This window comes from Podarcis cretensis (genome assembly GCF_951804945.1).
Source record: "Podarcis cretensis genome assembly, chromosome: 14".
Taxonomy (NCBI): domain Eukaryota; kingdom Metazoa; phylum Chordata; class Lepidosauria; order Squamata; family Lacertidae; genus Podarcis; species Podarcis cretensis.
In genome coordinates, this window is record NC_137183.1 from 10,932,220 (window position 1) to 10,954,396 (window position 22,177).

The 22,177-nt window shown below is 47.4% G+C and overlaps 1 protein-coding gene across 6 annotated transcripts in view; it reads right to left on the bottom strand.

Moving 5' to 3' along the window:
• Window positions 1-20,972, bottom strand: part of GRAMD2A (GRAM domain containing 2A) — a gene marked incomplete at its 3' end in the record, with an annotated part of 68,592 nt that extends 47,620 nt beyond the window's left edge. The window contains exons 1-2 of one of the 6 annotated variants that reach the window (XM_079953419.1): window positions 20,891-20,972; window positions 20,488-20,602 (exon numbers count right to left, since the gene is read on the bottom strand). Coding sequence is in view for 4 of the 6 variants with exons in the window: in XM_079953415.1 (XP_079809541.1) it covers window positions 20,488-20,837 (350 nt within the window). Of the gene's footprint in view, window positions 1-1,190; window positions 1,232-17,234; window positions 17,832-18,021; window positions 18,270-20,487; window positions 20,840-20,890 lie in introns of those variants that run through there. The other 5 variants (XM_079953416.1, XM_079953420.1, XM_079953418.1 and 2 more) reach the window with 5 other exon arrangements.
• Window positions 20,973-22,177: the final 1,205 nt, after the last annotated feature.

Here is a 22,177-nt window from a genome sequence, read left to right on the forward strand (position 1 = left end):
AGACACACATACACACACATCCCTTAAGTGGATTTTCTGCCTCAAACAGACAAGGCAGAGATTTGCTCAGGCATACTTTAAGCTAGGATTTCTCAAGAGCGGATAAAGAGAAGGATTTGCCTGTCTGGGCAAAGGCTGGATTCCACAGCTATAAAGCAGGGAAGGGAAGAGGCAGTGTATTGAGGAGGGTTCAGGATCCATCCTTCACCTTACATACTCTCATTCAGAACAGAGGCCCATTGAGCAACCCCAAGGCAAAATGAAGCCTCAACATCCACACACACAAAGAGAGAAGCACACACATGAGCTGGCTAGCCTAGCAGTATCTCCCCAAGGGCTAATACACAAATTATGCACAAAACCACAAGAGGCAGATATACAAGAGTCAATCTGAGTTGCGTACACACTTTATGGCACATTTGAGGCATGCACGCACACACACACACACACAGAGAGAGACACACACAGAATGCTAGGCACTGTTGATTGCTAAGGTTGGCCAGAAGTGATAAACTACAGCTCTTTGAGGGAAAGAATGTGCTTCAAAGGTACAGCATGTATGCAGCCTAAAATTAGCTTTCATGGTGGCTAAATGTCTAATATGCTTCAATACTGGAAGGAGAGGTCCACTCCTCCCACCCCACAGTCACACAATGGACAGAAGACATGACTTGATGGGCAGCTTATGAGAAGGTGATCTTCCATAAGCACAAGGAAGATGGGGGTCTCTCTGCTGCATGAACTCCATGTACTGATTTATTTGCTTGTACGTCTGAGCACTGGGTGGGTCAGGGACCACCCGCTCTTCTGCCACCCAATCCCCCTTAAATGTACTTATAGAATGTATTGTTTTGATTTATTGTGGTTTGTTTTGTATTGTTTGACTGTTCTTGGATTTGCATCTTTTTGGAAAAATCAATTTTAAAAACTATTTTTTTAAAAAAACTAAGTTTTGGACATACAATCCTGCATGCAAATAATAATAAGAATAATACTAACATTGTGTGCATGAGTATTATTTTCCTTAGAAGCTGCCAACATGCCCATCTTCAGCTGGGGGCTGCCCTCGTTCATTCAGTTCTCCCTCCAGCGCCTTCTGAAATCCAAATCCCTCCTGCTCTCCAGCTAACTCCCCTTCTCCCTACTACAGACGTTTTCTTTAGTGGCGCTTTCCAAGCAGTTTGCCTTACCTGCCCAGAGAAGAGACATTCTCCATGGCGCCTCCTTTCTTGCCGGACTCAGCTGCTGAAGGCTGCCGTTGTGTCGGCAAGCAACGGCAAGTATACAAGCTCTGAATCAGGAAGCTGGCAACTTTTAAAAAGGAGCATTCCCGGCAGGTCAACCTCAAGACCCACAGCCTTTGGGTGATCTCCTTAAGCTGCTCACCGGCAGACAGAAGTATGCCCTCTCCAACATGTGCAAGGCAGGGCACTGACAGAAGGACGCCAAGAGCTCAGGAACACGAAGCACCTGCTGGTCTATAGGTATCAAGAGCCAGGGGAGAAAAGGGTGCCCTCCATATGTTTTGAGATCCAATACCCATCTTCATGGGACACGGGTGGCGCTGTGGTCTAAACCACTGAGCCTAGGGCTTGCTGATCAGGAGGTTAGCAGTTCGAATTCCCACGACGGGGTGAGCTCCTGTTGTTCAGTCCCTGCTCCTGCCCACCTAGCAATTCAAAAGCACGTCAAAGTGCAAGTAGATAAATAGGTACCGCTCTGGCAGGAAGGTGAACGGCGTTTCCGTGTGCTGCTCTGGTTCGCCAGAGGCGGCTTAGTCATGCTGGCCACATGACCCAGACGATGTCTGCGGACAAACGTTGTAAAGCGAGATGAGCGCCGCAACCCCAGAGTTGGTCATGGCTGGACCTAACTGTCAGGGGTACCTTTACCCATCTTCACAGACCATTAAAAGCCTTAAACAGCCTGTATACTTGAAGGAGCATCTCCAACCCCAGCGTTCAGCGCAGACACTGAGGTCCAGCTCCAAGGGTCTTCTGGCAGTTCCCTCATTGCAAGAAGTGAAACTGCAGGAAGCCAGGCAGATGGCCTTCTTGGCAGTGGCACCTGCCCCGTGGAACGCCCTCCCAGCAGATGTCAAAGAGTTAAACAACTATATAACTTTTCATAGACATTTGAAGACAGTTCTGTATAGTGAGGTTTTTTAATGTTTGATATTTTGGGCAGCTTCCAACACATATAAAATTTCAAAATATAAATAAAATCATTTATAAATTTTAAAAATCCAATAGAAATTTTAAAATAGAAAATAAAACCAGCTATCTTGAAACACTTATACTTACTAAAATCATGTGTTAAAATTGCATGTCGGGATAGACTTGCTGGAAGAAAAAGGGTTTTAGCAAGCACTGAAAGCAATACAGTGACGGCGATTGCCTAATATAAATGGGCAGGGAGGTCCATAGTGTAGGTGTCTGCACACTAAAGGTTGACTCCTTGCAAGCGTGAGATGCACATTAGGCGGCACCTGTGAAAGTGGCAGTGAGACAGATTCCACACTTGTTCCAAAGCGCTGATCATCCTGCCAGCCAAGAACCTCCTGAGAAAGTTGCTTCCAAAGCCCTGCACACCTAACACGTGTCAATCTGAGCACAGTGTGCTGTAAAGAGGTGTACGCGTCTGGCTATATAGGGCAAATATCAAGTATAACTTCTATCAGGCTTAAATCCAGATGGCTGCCAACAATCCGCCACCTTGGCACGCTAGAGAGAAAAGCAAAGAGCCTTAATCTGATCACCAGGCAATCTGATTAAGGCAGTGGGCAGAGATGGAGAGGCACGCCTTGTTCCTGTACCAATATGACAATTTGATATGTACATCTGAACAAAGAATCCATTGAGATCTCCCTGGTGGAAAAGGTTAGCATGGATAATGAATCGTAAGAGTAAAAGCACACATTGCATTTATGCAGGATTTTCCATGACAGCTCAAACGGCCTCATGTCCAGTTTCTCAGGAATCCATTAACAACAGCCTACAAAGGCAGTCCAGCATCGTTATCCTCATTTTACAGAGCAGGGCCTGAGAACGTGACAATGGTGACTTGCCTAGGACTACCTAGTGAAGGAGCTGTGAACCTGCGGCCTTCCAGATTGCTGAACCAATTGTGGTGGTATTGGAATGCATAGACCGAAACAGCCAGAAAGGTTGGGTTGCTAGAGGTATCCAGGGTGGTGGGAGTTGTAGTCCACAAGATCAGAGAATACCATGTTGACTACCCTGGGCTAGAGAACCAAACTAGGACTAGGGAGACTTGGGTTCAAATCCCTGATCAGCTGGCAGTGGGGAGAATATCATCATTTCTCTATCCAACCTATGCCATAAAGATAAAAAAGAGGGAGAACCACAACCTGAGTTCCTCAAAGGAAGGCTGGAGGTAGAGTAACAATACACCAACAACAAAAGGTGCCCCCATGCTAGCTAGTCAGACCACCAGTCACTGCCCAATAGCAGCCCTCCCTAGCCCCCCCTCCCATGGCCTCGGCCCAGTATAGAAGAAGAAGAAGAAGAAGAAGAAGAAGAAGGAGGAGGAGGAGGAGGAGGAGGAGGAGGAGGAGGAGGAGTTTAGATTTTGATATCCCGCTTTATCACTACCCGAAGGAGTCTCAAAGCGGCTAACATTCTCCTTTCCCTTCCTCCCCCACAACAAACACTCTGTGAGGTGAGTGAGGCTGAGAGACTTCAGAGAAGTGTGACTGGCCCAAGGTCACCCAGCAGCTGCATGTGGAGGAGTGGGGAAGTGAACCCGGTTCACCAGATTACGGGTCTACCGCTCTTAACCACTACACCACACTGGGTCCGAAGGAGTGTTTCCACCCTAATCGTTCAGCCTGGACTCTGAGGTCCAGCTCCGAGGGCCTTCTGGCAGTTCCCTCACTGCGAGAAGCCAAGTTACAGGGAACCAGGGAGAGGGCCTTCTGGGTAGTGGCGCCTGCCCTACGGAACGCTCTCCCATCAGATGTCAAGGAAATAAACAACTATCTGACTTTTAGAAGACATCTGAAGGCAGCCCTGTTTTGGGAAGTTTTCAATGTCTGATGTTTTATTGTATTTTTAATATTTTGTTGGAAGCCGCCCAGAGTGGCAGGGGAGACCCAGTCAGATGGGCTGGGTATAAATAATAAATTATTATTATTCCTAACCTGCAAGAATTCAAACAATCCTTGAAAGTGCCATACCATTGGCCGCCACATCACAAGTCATATTCTACAACAGTTCTTCAAAGGGCCAGCCCTACCATTAAGCCAAGTGACAATAGATGATGCACGTTGGGGAAAAGTGATTAGGTGCTGGATAACAGATCTGTGGGCCAATGGCGGATTGCCATGCACCCTCTATCTACCAGGGGTCAGCAAACTTTTTCAACAGGGGGCCGGTCCACTGTCCCTCACGCCTTGTGGGGGGCCAGACTATATTTTGAAAAAATAATAATGAACAAATTCCTATGCCCCACAAATAACCCAGAGATGCATTTTAAATAAAAGCACCCATTCTACTCATGTAAAAACACGCTGATTCCCGGACCGTCCACGGGCCGGACTGAGAAGCCGATTGGGCCGGATCCGGCCCCCGGGCCTTAGTTTGCCTACCCATGATCTAAGCCAGCCAGTTGCTGTCACATATGGCGAAGGATGCCGTTCCGGTGAAAGGGTGAAGCTTCAGAGTTATGAGAAACTAAAGCCTAAGGTTCGAGATTGGTTGCATTATCATCAGATTAATGAGACATTTAAACAGGACAGAAAAATAGGATTTCAGAAAGAGAAGTCAAAACTAGAAACAGAACTGTTGGAACCCAATACTAAGAACTTATCAAAAATGTATAACTTGCTGTTGAAATGGAATACACAGGATGAAATGGTGAAATCAGCTATGATTAAATGGGCACAAGATATCGGTCATGATATTATGTTTGCTGACTGGGAACAGTTATGGACCACCGGTATCAAATTTACTGCATGTAATGCTTTAAAAGAAAATATTATGAAAATGATCTATCGGTGGTACATGACCCCAGTCAAGCTTGCAAAAATTTACCATTTGCCTAATAATAAATGTTGGAAATGTAATGAGACTGAAGGCACCTTCTACCATCTTTGGTGGACCTGCCCAAGGGTTAAAGCTTTCTGGGAAATGATCTATAATGAAATTAAGAAGGTCCTTAAGTGGACTTTTCCTAAGAAACCAGAGGCTTTCCTTTTGGGCATGGTTGGCCAAGTGGTGTTAAAGAAGGATAGGATTTTTTTTATGTACGCCACTACAGCAGCAAGAATTCTACTGGCAAAGTATTGGAAGACGCAAGAACTACCTACTCTGGAAGAATGGCAAACAAAGGTGATTGACTTTATGGGACTGGCCGAGATGACGGGCAGAATCCGTGACCAGGGGAAAGAGACAGTGGAAGAGGACTGGAAGAAATTTAAAATATATCTTAAGAATAATTGTAAAATTGATGAATGTTAAGATGTCAGGGGGTAAGAGGTAAAGAAATTGCAGCAGTAATCAAAAAAAACTAAATGAACTTTTATGAAAGGGATTTAAGATAATGGACCTAAGGGTTGCTAAAGAATCAATAAACAAGGATGCAGGGATGGGGAGGTATGGGGAAGTCAAAAGAAAGAAGGGTATGAAACGATTAGTTGGAAATTCTGTTGATTTGTGTTGCTTTTGTTATCTGCTTGAAAAAAGAATAAAAATTATTATAAAAAAAAAAAGGATGCCGTTCCATCCCCAGCACTGAAGGAAGACGCTTTGCTTTCTTCTCCTTAAAATCTAGAGCCTATTCATTGCACTGAACGTTTTCCTGGCTCCTTATATTTTTAGAAACGGTTAAACAAGAACAAGACTCCATTCACTTTGGATGGTCCTGAGGTAAGTCCACAGGACACAGAAGATTCATTTCTCCCTTCCCAGGCAGTAAGCCAGTGAAGAGGGAGGGAGTCAACGCTGGATCTCTAGCCAAGTAAAATCAGCACACAGATTGCCTGGGTTTGGGGCGGTATCCTCATCCAGCAGCTCCCACTGAATCTCTTTTGGGTACTTCCATTTAGCCAAAATTAGCCAAGGAATAGCCCAACCCAAGGCCACATTTTAAATTTTTTTTAAAAACCCAGCAACAACAGCACAAAACCTTACACATTCAAAAACAACAACACGAAGCAGAGAGAGCCTTGACCTTTTGCTATCCCTCACCACAAGCCCATGCTGGCTGGGGCTGATGAAATCCTGCAACATATGGAGGGCCAAAAGCCACTCATTTCTATCCTAAAAGCTACTTTAAGGCTGCCTCATTTTGAGCTATCTGAATACTTACACAAACAAGTTTTAAACGTGGCATTAGATGCACAGGAAACCACTTTTTGATCAAACTGCAAATCCATCTGCCCGCTTTTGCCCTCATTTCAAATCCCAAGCGCTTTTCTAAAAGCACTTATTTGTATTACTTTTTTTAATTGTACATGCTGTAATCAACAACATTGTGTGTATATGTGTACACACACACACACACACACACACACACACGGTATGGAGTACAGCACGGACTTGCCCTTTAGTACCTTTTCAATGTGACACTTTTCCACAGTCCATCACCTTTTGCAGCAAAACTCGATTCTCTATGCTGGCAACCCTTCGCTTTATGCTTCCAGATGGCCCATTTCTAGCTTCCTGCCTAGATGCTTCAGCATACGAACTTTGCCCAGTCATGCCGTGCATTTACCATCCAGGACCACTTCTTCTCACACTAACACCAGGAGGATATTTCCGTTGTCAGGTCCAATGTTTTTTTTTATTATTAACTGCTTGGAGGAGGGCATGGGGAGGGATGCTTAACAAATTAGCATAGGAGGGGACCAAAGTTTAAAACCCTCTTGACAGGCTGAGACACCAGGCTGAAAAAAACCAACGTGTGATATTCTTTTTTTATGTTTTACAAATGTAATTCCAGTGTTGATTTTGCCTCTGTCTTCTCCCAAAAGGAGAGCAATGCTCAACCTGACGTAAATGACATAAGAAGGGAGCTGCAGCCCAAGATAGAAAAAGAGGTGGTAAGGGAACAACTGGCTTCTATAAATTAAATCAAATCTCCAGGGTCTGATGAGCTGCACCCAAGGGTACTAAAGGAGCTTGCAAATATAAGCTCAGAGCCTCTGCCTATGATCTTGGAGAATTCTTGGAGAACAGAGGAGGTCCCTACAGACTGGAGGTGGGCAAATGTTGTACCCATCTTCAAAAAGGGGGGCAGGGAATAAGACCCAGGAAACTATCAACTAGTGAACTTGCCATTGATAGGGACAAATATAAGATTCTGCTTTTAGGCAGGAAGAATATAAGATGGTGGACACCTGGCTTACTAGTAGTACAGTGGCACCTCCAGTTGCGGATATAGTAATTCTAATAATAATTTATTATTTATACTCCGCCCATCTGGCTGGGCAGCTTCCAAAAAAATATTAAAATACTGTAATACATCAAACATTAAAAGCTTCCCTAAGCAGGGCTGCCTTCAGATGTCTTCTAAAAGTCTGGTAGTTGTTATTTTCTTTGACATCTGGTGGGAGGGCATTCCACAGGGATGGGATCCGTTCCGGTCAGATCCCAAGGTTTTCGCAACCGGAGAGACCGCTTCTGCACATGCGCGCGTGGCAGAAACCCAGAAATATACTTCCGGGTTTGCCACTCACGTATCCCGAAGTTTACGTAACCGAAGGGATACGAAAGTGGAGGTACGACTGTACATGTGAAAAGGAGGGTTTTAGTGGATCACAAGCTTAACATGAGTCAACAGTGTGATGAAGCAGCAAAAAAGCTAATGCTATTCTAGGCTGCATCAACAGACGTCTAGTATCCAGATCAAGGGAAGTAATAGTACTACTCTATTCTGCCTTGGTCAGGCCACACCTGAAATACTGTGTCCAGTTCTGGACAGCACAATTTAAGAAGGACGTTGACAAGCCGAAATGCAGAGGGCAACCAAGATGATCAAAAATGTTGCAGGATGAGGGATGCAGTTTGGCCTAACTGTAAGTGGAAAGGATCTAGTAACTTTTTATTGGGTTTTATAAACAAAGACCATAGGAATAATAAATAAACACTGAAATCTCACATCAGTTGTACATAACAAAAATAGCATAATGAATTTTCAGCAATATCTACAACATATGGTGCATTATTAGTGGTCAATGTATAGGTTCTTGGTTTGTCATTTGATTTAAACAAAAACAAAGGGGAAACAGGATAGAACAGAATTAACAGATAATATTCAAAATTGCATAGCTAAATGCCCAGTTGCATAGCTAAATGCCCTTGTGATTGTGCTTAGATTAAGTATGAACAATAGTCACTTTTCCTCTTATGTTACTAAGGAAACAATATACAGGAAACTCCCATTTTGCACACGTTCAAAGAACGCACAGCCGTGCATGCGCACATCACCGCAACCCGGAAGTGGCTGGGAAAGGGGGCAGGGCGAGGGCGTAAGAGGGCGGAGTCGGTTTATATGCGTGTGGGTCAGGAACTCAACTCCCGTGCAAAACGGTCATTGCTTGTAAAGTGTTGGTGTATTGATGAACATGGAAGCGGGGTTCAAATATAATAATTTATGTTTAAATGTAATTTAGATCAACCAGACTGAGCCAAATGTGGGAGGCAGGGGGTTGTTCATTTTTTGGAGTACTGGCATATGTTATGCTATTAAATCACACAGGGGTAAAGCCATCTTTCTTGATCTGTTCACGTGTCAACCACACTTTATTTGTTAATCTCTCCAGGAGGGCTGTTTCCCAAACTGTTTTGTGTCAGTTGTCGATGGCTGTGCCAGAAAGGCATTTCCAGTACAGTATCTGGTTATGTTGGGTCTTGTCATTTGTAATAAATGGCTTATTAACTCTTTATTATGGGAATCCAGATTGTTGTCTAGAAATATATTTAATAAAGCTTATTCTGGTTAGATTTTCCAGTTGTTGTTCTTGTTATTTTATTAATTTCTTTTGGATTCCAGAATCCAAAACTATTGGATTCCAGAAAGGCTGTCCAGGTGGTCGTAGGTGATTCCAAGCTGAACATGAGCCAGAGGTACCTGCATTCTAGCCACAAGAGGCAGCCTCCGAGCCACCCAGAACAACACAAAATAACATAATGTATTTTTAAAAATGCATAACAATTACAAGAATGACTCGCTCATTCTTTGCTTTGAGAGCATCCCTGTGACCTCTGTGCTCAGATTTCCCATTCTGCCAAGCAAAGCTGGTTTTCATTTTCAAAAACTGGCAAAAACATTTCACCACGCACAAAACCCTGTAACACTAAAACAGTAGCAATTTAATGCCATCGGCCCCCCAAACACAACGCGAAATCAAGGGTGATGTGGTTACATAAACACATCAGAGGCACACCAAGGCTTAAAACTAAGGCCGATATATTTTTCCCGTTTTTAGAACACCAAGTTCATCCTGATTAGGAGGCCAACAGCTGTTGGCCTCATTCCGCAAAAGGCTGCCGGCTGACTGGCTGAGCCCTCGAAATATACCCATCCTCGTCGCTGCATCTTGCCTGCAAGAATTTCAGAACCGATTCACAGATGGCCCCCTCCCACAGGGAGATGAAGATGCACAACTCACTTCCCAAATCTGAAGGACCACCTGCTCCCACAGGAACCTACCTACCCGTATCTTAAGTTGGGTATTAGGGGCTGTGATCTAGGTCGGCTCAGAGGTTTGGACTAGGAGTGTTAGCTAGCAGGGAGATGGCTTTCCTTGTGGCAATGTCCACTTGTGGAAATTCCCTTTCCACAGCAAGCCTCCTGGCGCCCACTTTATGAGCATTTAGGACCTGGGTTTTTAAAAAAAAAAACCAGTTACCCACAGACAGTGCTATTTTTCTAGAAAAAAAAGAGGTGCCAAAACTCACCATGAGCACCTCCCTTTTCATCTCATAATGGCAATGGCACCCAGCTAAGAGGTGCTGGAATGGAGTTCCAGGGAGTTCTGGCTGGGAAAAAAGCCCTGCCCACAAATTCAGTGGTATTAGGATTACGTTGCTAGTGGGGGGTTTTGGTGACCATTTCTCATTTGCAGGTGGGAGATGAGCACTCATGCATGGCTGTTATCTTCTGGGAGGGCCCATTCAGAGATGGCGAACCAGTGGCCCTCCAGATTCCCATCAGCCCCAGGGTCAAGTCTGAGGGGAGTTTTAGTCCAGCTGCATCTGAACAGCCATGGCCTAGGCAGACTTTTGGGGTGGATCCAGCAGGGCAGCTGTTAAGGTTGTAATTAATTTAGTTTTTGATTATATATTTATTTATATACCCCCTGACGGGACTCAAGACAGCTTATAAGAACCAGGGGAAACAAGCATTAATAAACAATTAAAAATTGATAAAATTAAAATTATATACATATATAAAGTCTATGAAAACCAAGAATCCCAATAAAAACAGAACGGCACCAGCCAGTGTTAGTAACTCAGATATACAATCTAATTGCCAAATGGCACCTTAAGCCTGGGTTATGGTAGTCACAACGGAATGTCTAAGTGCCTTTTTTCCAACAATAATGTTGTTGTTGTTGTTGTTGTCGTTGTGTTTTCATTTCTATACCACTTTATATTTTAAAGAACAGATCTTAAAGTGGTTTACAACACACTGAAACATCAAATAAAACCATCCAGAATAAATCAGAGTCAAGCTTCAAGGAAAATATTCCAGATCCTTCTCGAAAGGACATTTTGCTTTCCCCAGCCGCCAGCCTGGCATCCAGAGATCTCCACGTAGTCGCAGTTGGACCTGCGCCAGTCACAAAGTGCGCCTGGCTATTTTCTATCGCTGAAAACCTCAGTCAGCATGGCCAACCATCTGGTGTGATGCAGTCCAGCAACCACGGGTTAGGTAAAGGTAAAAGGACCCCTGACCATTAGGTCCAGTCATGACTGACTCTGGGGCTGCAGCGCTCATCTCGCTTTATTGGCCGAGGGAACCGGCGTACAGCTTCCGGGTCATGTGGCCAGCATGACTAAGCCACTTCTGGCGAACCAGAGCAACAAACAGAAACACCGTTTACCTTCCCGCCAGAGTGGTACCTATTTTTCTACTTGCACTTTGACATGCTTTTGAACTGCTAGGTGGGCAGGAGCAGGGACCGAGCAACAGGAGGTCATCCCATCATGGGGATTCGAACCGCCGAGCTTCTGATAGGCAAGTTCTAGGCTCTGTGGTTTCACCCACAGCGCCACCCGTGTCCCTAACCACAGGTTAGCCACCCATAGAAAATGAATGTGGGAAGCAGCACCTCATCAGAGAACCATCCTCCCTGGCTTCTCCGAGAACATAGCAAGGCGGCTTATGCAAGTGACCTGCCCGACAGAGTCCCAGTCAAGCTGTAGGCAGCCCGTCACGTTGCTGCATGTTGAGTCAAACTCCCAGGAGAGGTTTGCTGGAGAATGCCCACGCCAGGTCCCGAGAGTTTCGCACAGCCAGCCTGAATTTCCAAGACACAGCCCTCATTCAGCAGTGACCTCATTTCCTTGCTCTAGATGGGTACGGCTGCATTGCCCCAGCCTGCATTCCAGTGGAAATTGTTTGCGTGCAGATTCGGAGAAATGCTACGCTGCTCTACAGCCGGAGGCGGGGGACGGACACACACAGACACACGCAGCAAGCAAGGGCATCCTTTGTTGGCGAAATCATGCTCAGAACGAGGGCAGTGAAGACTTGACAAGTCACACTGCGCTCCACCTTAAAGCACGGCAAATATGAAATAACTGAAATGCTAAAGGCAGCTTTTTGAGTCATATTTATTCACAGGGAGTTGGGGGGGTTGCAGGGGGTGAGGCTGTACTAGCAAGGAAGAAAAAGGCTAAGCAAAGTCCCTTTTTGTAGGGATCTGAGGAAGACAAGAAAAATATTATACAGCAAATGGGTCTGCAACAAAATGCCATGAGTCTGTGCAGGGTGCCAGCCAGCCAATGAATACTAACTGTTCTCAGGATATTCCCAGTTCATTCCTGTTTTCTCTCCCCACCCCAAATCTCTGTCTGTATTCCAGCTTACTGAGCATGCTCTGTTCTTACCAGGCAATAATAATAATAATAATAATAATAATAATAATAATAATAATAAATTATTATTATTTATATCCCACCCTCCCCAGCCGAAGCCGGGCTCAGAGCGGCTAACAACAGTAAAATAATACAGCATTCTAAAAACAATTCATTATAAAATCAGTTCAAATCAAATTGATGGCAACCATTGGGCTAGAGTTCTGTGAAGAATTATCAAAGGAGGGGGTCAGGCTGTGCCTTGGCCAAAGGCCTGGTGGAACAGCTCTGTCTTGCAGGCCCTGCAGAAAGATGTCAAGTCCTGCAGGGCCCTAGTCTCTTGTGACAGAGCGTTCCACCAGATCGGAGCCACAGCCCCAATATCTGACCACCCCTGTGTTATACCATACTCTCCCCAATGCTGAGGTGAAAAAACAGGGTACACGTCTTCTGGGGCAACGCTTGTGCACAAGTCACATGACCCACATGAGATCACAGCCCCAAAAGGTGTGTTTTCTTCAGGGCACTCAAAAATGTGCATTTTGGGTCACCACCTGAGATTGCAGCCCTGAAAATTGCACTTTTACGGTGTGAGATGGCATGAGGTCATGGCGCCCAAAATGGCCGCCGTGCTCTCACACAAAAAACCCTGGAATGTCCTGGTTTTATCAGGACAGTTGAGGGGTATGTTGTACTGCTGCAAATGTTGGGCTCCCCTGTGCTTGCTTACACCTTCCTCATTTTGGCAACACAGAGGTTCACACTCAAATAATGAGTCCAATATTAATTGAACTCATAGGAGGGGTAGTCAATGTGGTCCCCTCAAGATGTTATTGGACTACAACCCCTATCAGCCCCAGCTATGGCTGGGGATGATGGGACTTGTAGTCCAAGTATATTTGGATGGCATTATGTTGGCCACCTCTAGTATATCACATCTTCTCCATTAGCCCCCCCCCCAATTATGGGTGCTTAAATTTTTTCCCCTTCAGCCCTCACTTCTGCCTCCTCCTAAACAGCCAGATATTAATAAAATAAGAATATATTTCTGTAGGTGCCACTGCAATCTCTGAGTTGTGAGAGATTCCAGGGATTCCAGGCACTTACCCAGGGCTCGTGTTTTCTTTGGAAATGAGGCACAGTGGAAACTGTGCTATCATTATGATATATGGTTTATTTACACACATATACAACCTGAGCCAGTGATGGAAGGGCTGCCAGCATTACACTCCAAAAAGTCTTGCTTCTCCCATAGCTCTGACTCTGCTCAGCTTGCTGCATTTAAGACATCCACTTTTCTCTCCAGCTTGCTGATGCTTACAGCCTGCAACTATTTTTCCTCCAGCTCACATCATCCCCAACTGCAATCCCAAGACTCAACTCTGCTTTGTCTCTAACTATCTCTCCCTTGAAGGAGGGGCTCAGACCCATCTACTGGCACAGAGTATTTGCTTTGTTAATCGCCCATTACCTTCCTTTTGTTCTGCGTAATGGCTCTTCTCCCAGGCAATTTCTTGAACGGGAAACTGGTTTCACCTGTATTTTAACACTAAATCCAGCACCTGGCAGCCCATTTTAATACTCCAACCACTGATTAAACTCCATCACCCACTAGACCCAGGAATTTTGGGGGAGGATCTAGCACCGGCACCAATATTTCTTCCGGCAATCTTAATTCCGGCTAGGGATTCATCCAGCCCAGCCTTTCGCATGATGAATTCTGCATATAAGTTAAATAAGCAGGGAGACAAAATGCAGCCTTGTCGTACTCCTTTCCCAATTTTGAACCAATCAGTTGTTCCATATCCAGTTCTAACTGTAGCTTATGTGAGACAAGAAGCTACAGTTAGAACTGGATATGGAACAGCTGATTGGTTCAAAATTGGGAAAGGAGTACGACAAGGCTGCATTTTGTCTCCCTGCTTATTTAACTTATATGCAGAATTCATCATGCGAAAGGCTGGGCTGGATGAATCCCTAGCCGGAATTAAGATTGCCGGAAGAAATATCAACAACCTCAAATATGCAGATGACACAACCTTGATGGCAGAAAGTGAGGAGGAATTAAAGAACCTTTTATTGAGGGTGAAAGAGGAGAGTGCAAAATATGGTCTGAAGCTCAACATCAAAAAAACGAAGATCATGGCTACTGGTCCCATCACCTCCTGGCAAATAGAAGGGGAAGAAATGGAGGCAGTGAGAGATTTTACTTTCTTGGGCTCCATGATCACTGCAGATGGTGACAGCAGCCACGAAATTAAAAGACGCCTGCTTCTTGGGAGAAGGGCAATGACAGGCCTAGACAGCATCTTGAGAAGTAGAGACATCACCTTGCCATCAAAGGTCTGTATAGTTAAAGCTATGGTTTTCCCAGTAGTGATGTATGGAAGTGAGAGCTGGACCATAAAGAAGGCTGATCGCCGAAGAATTGATGCTTTTGAATTATGGTGCTGGAGGAGACTCTTGAGAGTCCCATGGACTGCAAGAAGATCAAACCTCTCCATTCTGAAGGAAATCAGCCCTGAGTGCTCACTGGAAGGACAGATTGTGAAGCTGAGGCTCCAGTACTTTGGCCACCTCATGAGAAGAGAAGACTCCCTGGAGAAGACCCTGATGTTGGGAAAGATGGAAGGCACAAGGAGAAGGGGGCGACAGAGGACGAGATGGTTGGATAGTGTTTTCGAGGTTACCAGCATGAGTCTGACCAAGCTGCGGGAGGCAGTGGAAGACAGGAGTGCCTGGTGTGCTCTGGTCCATGGGGTCACGAAGAGTCGGACACGACTAAACGACTAAACAACATCTAGCACCCAGGAGTTTTATCCTTTTTCCTTCAGCCTTCACTTCTGTCTTCTCCTAACAGTCACAGATTAATAAAATAAGAATACACTTCGCCAAGGCCCCCCTAGTGAATACCTTCCCCCTAAAACTACCAAGAACACAGAATACAGCAATTGCTTTGAAATAAGGACTTTACCTTTGGCAAAGCATGTCTTACATCAATAGGATATAGCAATAGCTACAAGTACTGTATGGGCAATATTCATCCTGCTTTCTAGGCAGCGTACAGACTGTTACTTCTATGGAGCAATGGGACTGAGTTCTTCTTTAGCTGTTACCATGCCAAAGGCATAACCCTCACTACACAAAACATAAGAGGGGGAAAGACAGAGCCTCACAACAGTGGCTGAATGTTCCTTGGGATTTCCTAATTACAACTGCTGCTCTTAGCCACTTTCATAAACAGTGATGAAATAACCTGAACCAGATGGGCAAGCAACTTCTGATCTAATCAATTTAACTCCTAATGATTATTTCTATTTATTTCTTAGTCCTTGGACAGCAGTGCATTCCTGCAAGGTGTTGCTAGGTTCATTTTTCTAATGCACCACACAAGAACTTCAATGTCCACCCTTCTGGGTGTTTTTAAAAAACCAAATTTCTCTAGGAACTAGAAATTATATGGAGACGGCAGAAGAGGGCCTCCATCATGGGTATAATGCCTGACAACCACAATGCTCACACAAAAATGTGAATGTCTCTTGCTGCTGTACTCAGGTCACCTCTGAGAGCTCGTTTTGGTTTTCCTCAGGTACGTCTTGGAAGTGCAACAGAAACCTGCCAAACTGGTTCGACCAAAGAACTTGGTGGGATCTTAAAAAATGAGCGCATATGAAGGATAGCTGTACAGGGTTGGCAGCAGCTGGTCTAGGGAAGGTCGGAGCAAGCTGCTCATGACTGGGACCTTCCAAAGTTGACTGGGTTGTGTGTGCAGAGGGAGTGGCAGTGGGAAGCTGCAGCTGCGATGCATCACAGATGGTTCCCCACCTCAACTTTGCATGCAGAAGGCGCTAGGTTCAATCCTTGGGATCCCCAGTTAAGGCTAATAAATAAATCTGGTGTGTGTGTGTGTGTGTGCGCGCGCGCGCATGTGTGTGTGTAGTTAAATCATTTATTTTTATCCACCCTGTTATATGCAATGTTATAAACTCAGATATATAAGCCAGGTGACAAATGGCACCTTCAATCTAGGTTACGGTCACCACAAAGAAATGGCTATTCGCCAGGTGATCGTGCTAGGCGGTCTCATCCAATGCTACAATTCTACGATTCTACAATTCTCAACTACACCGCTTGACTTGTAGCTTGTTCCTAGAACCATTCACTTGTCCCAGGATGCAAGAAGGAGGAACACACACAGGGGAAACTGAAGTGATATTAAAGGTAAAGGTAAAGGTACCCCTGCCCGTACGGGCCAGTCTTGACAGACTCTGGGGTTGTGCGCCCATCTCACTTAAGAGGCCAGGGGCCAGCGCTGTCTGGAGACACTTCCGGGTCACGTGGCCAGCGTGACATTGCCGCTCTGGCCAGAGCCAGAGCCAGAGCCGCACACGGAAACGCTGTTTACCTTCCCGCTGGTAAGCGGTCCCTATTTATCTACTTGCACCCGGAGGTGCTTTCGAACTGCTAGGTTGGCAGGCGCTGGGACCGAGCAGCGGGAGCGCACCCCGCCGCAGGGATTCGAACCGCCGACCTTTCGACTGGCAAGTTCTAGGCGCTGAGGCTTTAACCCACAGCGCCACCTGCGATATTACTGATGGACTAATGCAAAGGTTTTTAAACTGTGGTCACCAATCCAGTGCCCAGAAATCTCCAGGTAGCTGCAACTGGACCCACGCCAGAAGCAAAACACACCTGGCGTCTGGGGAACTTCAAACACTGGTCATATGTTCTCAAAAAGCGATCACTATAGTCTTCCATGGACGGATCCCAAGCTATTCATCCACCGCACACACGTGCTAGCAGCAACGATAAACATTTGGGAGGAGGTGGCCACATTCAAGAAGAATCTGGGGTCATTTAAGACAAGACATTGATCAGAATTGATGCAGGCAAACGTCATAGCCGGTACATACTCAGGTTAGAAACACAGGAAGCTGCCTTGTAGCATCGGCCGATCCAATTCAGTATCATCTGTTTTAAAGCTCATCTGCCCAGAATTTGGGAGAGAAGTTTTTCCGAGCCTTAATTGGAGACCAAGCGCAAGGAACTTCTTCAGGCACAGCATGTGGCTCCAGTACTCTACAATAGTCCTTCCACAAACCTAGATCTCCAAATATTCTAGGGGGTTTACCAGCAATTTGCCAGCTGGCCAAGCAAAACAATCAAATTTTCTAAGACAATACCCACCAGACTGGCATCCAAGAATCAAATCAACCTGGGAAATTGAGACCTACTGTCGTTGTTTTAGCACTGGGGGTGGAGGCATTGCCCACCTACAGAGAGCAATTAAATCCCACCTCCAAGCCTCTGTTACTTTGCCTTGCCACCATCAAAAGCAGCTTCTGGACACAGATCCAGAGACAAAGCTACATTCAGCCGAGAGCCAAGTGGACAAGATGTTTGGAAACATACAGTCCTTTGGGAGAGCTGCAGCCACCCTGCATAGCTTTCCCTCCAAACTTCAAGGTCACGCAATGCCCCGGTTTCTCATATCCCAGCATATGTCACAGGGGAAAAAGAAAGCAGTGGGGTGGGGGAAGAGCGAAACACCAAAAATAATTAGCATGCCCAAGTGTAGCAAAAGACAGCACAGCAAAAGGAAAGAAAAGGAGGGGAGGTGGAGGGAAATCAGACATTCTGTCCTCACTGGCAGAGATAGATGTGTAATAGTGCAAAGCAAACAATGCCGGGCCTGTTAGAGCAGAGAACGGCAGGCCTCCCAGACGGTCTCATCCACGCAATCCCACCCAGGGCAGGGGGAAGAATTTCCAGAATCATGCCATAAAGAGCTTCGTCAGCTGGCAGCCCCAGGGACCTGGCAAATCTAACCTGCAGATGACCCAAAGGAGAGGCAAATCAAAAGGGAACGGGGGGGGGGGGGGGGCAGAGGGTGAGGGGGCAGCACAGGCTCCCCAAGCACCAGCTGAAGTGAGAGCATAACTGCACTCCCTGAAATAAAAGTTGTCTAACTCACCAGACACAGGCTTACAAAACTTCCACTTGGGAATCATTAACATACAGAAGCCCGCATGTGTCTGCTGCAAAACACGCCTCACTCGTCTCCCGTGACCTTCCCTGTTGGGCTCTAGGGAATCAGAAACGGCAGAAGCTTCCTCGTCAGTTTAGTTCTTCAACTCAGCAGCAACAAAGCCAGGATTGTGTATGGAGAAATGGCAAGCCACCACGGCTTCCAAATCTGACACTCAACCTCTCCCTGCCCAACACAGCCGTATGATGCAATTTTAGCAACTGGGACGTGTGTCTCTGGACAGCAGACATCACTCTTAAACCTGGAGGGGAGTTGAGCATTGACAGGAAGCATCAAGGCTTTAATTCCAGAGTTAAAATAAACTTTTTAGCAATAGATCAAGCATCCGAAAAGGCCACCAGATCCAAATATTTTTAGAAGTGTTCCTTGCTACCTTGCAGAAGCACCCAGGTCCAGACATCATCAGCTCATCTCCAAAAACTGAACTCATTCTTGCAGCCTGTTCATCCTCATAATGCCGTAGCTTTGTAAGAGTGAAAAGGGTTAGGATCCAGCCTTACGCTTTGATTATTATTTACAATATTTCTGACTCACCCCTTATCATTCATGACCCCAGGACAACCACAAACAAACATTCCATGTCACAAAAGCAACGGAGCGGATAACATATCATAATCAGAATACACCAAACATTAAGAATCTTTAAGACTGCAGCATAGCTCCTAACTTCTATCACAAGGCTGGCTGAATTAAGGTAAAAGGTAAAGGTACCCCTGCCCGTACGGGCCAGTCTTGACAGACTCTGGCATTGTGCGCCCATCTCACTCAAGAGGCCGGGGGCCAGCGCTGTCCGGAGACACTTCCGGGTCACGTGGCCAGCGTGACATTGCTGCTCTGGCGAGCCAGAGCCGCACACGGAAACGCCGTTTACCTTCCCGCTGGTAAGCGGTCCCTATTTATCTACTTGCACCCGGAGGTGCTTTCGAACTGCTAGGTTGGCAGGCGCTGGGACCGAGCAGCGGGAGTGCACCCCGCCGCAGGGATTCGAACCGCCGACCTTTCGATCGGCAAGTCCTAGGCGCTGAAGCTTTAACCCACAATTAGCATCCTCCAAAAGCTTGAGTAGATAGATCCACCTTAAGTTGGTGCCAAAAGAAAAAGAATCAGCAACAACCGTACCACTGAAAAGAATGAACCCTGTAAACATGGTGCCAACACAGAGAAGGCCTTTGAGAATTGTGCCTGAATTGACTGGCTCACCAATTGAGTGACATCAAGCAAGTACGTAGTCTCTCAACTATAATTCTCTCATCAGCAAAACAGTTTTTTTGTTTATTTATTTTAACTATTCTACTACACCAGGTATTGCAAACAAATGTTCCCAAACCCCCAAGGGATAATTTCTGAAACATCCTGCTGCAATTTAATCAGCTTTCACACTCACTCTGGCAGTAATCAGCACAATAACCTTATTTATTAAATTGCATTTCGGTCCCATCTTTCCTCCCAAGAGGTCAGGGCAATGTATGTAGTCGTTCCCACTCTAAACCCATGTGCATTTTACCATCACAACAACCTTGTGAGGTAGGTTAGGATACGATCAGCCTACAGAGTGGGCTTCACAAATGACTGAAATGAAGTGGGTGGGACCTGCGTCTCCCTCGTCACTACACCACACAGGCCTTCTTCAGAATAAGGCTAAGGAACCCACAGGCCTCCACGTGTCGCTAGACAACAACTCTCATTATTCTTGATTGTCAACAACATCCAGAGTGCCACAGTTTTCCCCATCCTGGCTTGAGAGAGGAAAACCTGCTATAGCAGCAGCTGGGATCCCATTGGCAAGGGGGAATTATCCTGTGCTGTAGGAGTTAAGACTGGGCAACATTGCCCCTTCAGACTCTGGCTGCCATCAGGGAGATACACCAAGTCTATCTGTTACCAGGCTCAATCCCCCACAAGATGCTGCCACAGCCTTAGTCATGCAGATGAAACTTCAGCGACTGTACTTGGTGGTGCCATCAAGGCAGGACTTTAGGGCAGAAGTACAAGGGCCCCACGCAGCAGAATGAGCAAATGGGATCCACCTGTTATAATTATTAACTACACACCCTTCGCAATTAGTTGAGATTCCTGCATGGCGAGGGGGTTGGACTAGATGACCCTAGGGACCCCCTTTACGACTCTACAATTCCATCATGATTCCTAAGGTCTCAGGGCTGGTTAGCAAGGGGAAATCACAATATGTAAAGGCATTTTAAAGCGGCTTGCAGTCAGGAAAAGCAACGCAGCAGCGATTCTGGGCGGCTTGTCACAGTTTCAACGACCATCTAAAGCAGCCCCCGTTTCCCCCCTCGGCCCCCAAGGCCAGCCCAGGGTCTCAAACGCCGGTTTGGCACCGGCCCGCGCCTCCCCCCCCCCCCGACCCCCGTCAGGCGTGGCGCCCCTTACCCTTTCCTCGAGGGGCTGCCCTGGCCCAAAAGGTTCCAGACGACGGCATAAGCCAAGGCGCCAGCGAAGCTCCCCGCCTCTATCCCACCAGCGCTCAGATCCAGGAGAGACGAGCCTGGAGGGAAACCGTTTGCGCTGATCAGAACGAGAGCGAAGGCAGGAGCCGCCGGGTCCCGCTCTCTCCCCAGGCCGACCCTCGGCACGTCGAAGGCGCGGGGAAAGGGCTGCTGCTCCCCCGGCTCCCGAGCCCCAGGCGGGCAGCAGCAGGACAGGGAGCCCCCCGCCCGCCTGCCCGAGGCGCGTCCCAGCCGAGGAGCCTCTTTCCCCGCTCCCGGGTCCCAGCCACGCATCCCTCCCGCGTTCCCACGTGCAGTCTGACACGGGGATGATGTAACCCGCATACCTGCCCGGCGGCCCCTCGCGATCCCCCCTCCGCGGAGCCGTCATTCCCGGCAGCTCGCGATCGCCCGGCACAGGCCACGCCCACTCGCCAGCCTATTGGCGGCAGCGGCGGCGGCGGCCGCGGGGCCCTCCCTCCCCGAGTGCGCGCGCTATCCCAACCTCGCGCTCTCATTGGCTTGTTCGCTGACCTTCCACGCGAAGTCCCTCCTCCCGGGTTTGGGCGGGTTGCGCAGCGGCGGCAGTGTCGCTTCTTAAAGGGGACGCGTCCTGTGCTAGACGGGGCGGAGATCTTTCCGGTGATAAGGGAATGTGGGGTTGGTGGCGTGTTGTCGGTTTGCGCTCCAGATGAGACATTCTGGTAGCAGCATCTTTATGCAGTTCGGTGGGATCCACTCCTGTGTGAGTGTGCAAAAGATTGCAGCCCTGCAGCCTGAGCCTTTTGAGGTTTACTCGGAAGTAAGTCCGAGCGCAGTGGGACTTGCTTCCTAGCAAAGGAAGCATGCATAGGAGTATTGATTGCCCTGCTGCCGCAACCCGGCTTGTGCACGTTTACTAAATGGCCCGGAAAAACGTGGGTTCCCTTGGCCAGTAAAGCGAGATGAGCGCCACAACCCCAGAGTGGTTCGCGACTGGACTTGACTGTCAGGGGTCCTTTAAAGGTAAAGGTAAAGGCACCCCTGCCCGTACGGGCCAGTCTTGACAGACTCTGGGGTTGTGCGCCCATCTCACTTAAGAGGCCAGGGGCCAGCGCTGTCCGGAGACACTTCCGGGTCACGTGGCCAGCGTGACATCACTGCTCTGGCCAGAGCCAGAGCCAGAGCCGCACACGGAAACGCCGTTTACCTTCCCACTAGTAAGTGGTCCCTATTTATCTACTTGCACCCGGAGGTGCTTTCGAACTGCTAGGTTGGCAGGCGCTGGGACCGAGCAGCGGGAGCGCACCCCACCGCAGGGATTCGAACCGCCGACCTTTCGATCGGCAAGCCCTAGGCGCTGAGGCTTTAACCCACAGCGTCACCTGCGCCACCTGCGTTCCCACTGGTAAGCGGTCCCTATTTATCTACTTGCACCCGGAGGTGCTTTCGAACTGCTAGGTTGGCAGGCGCTGGGACCGAGCAGCGGGAGCGCACCCCGCCGCAGGGATTCGAACCGCCGACCTTTCGATCGGCAAGCCCTAGGCGCTGAGGCTTTAACCCACAGCGCCACCTGCGTCCCACCAGGGGTCCTTTACCTTTACCTTTAAGTACTTTAGGTAAAGGTAAAGGGACCCCTGACCATTAGGTCCAGG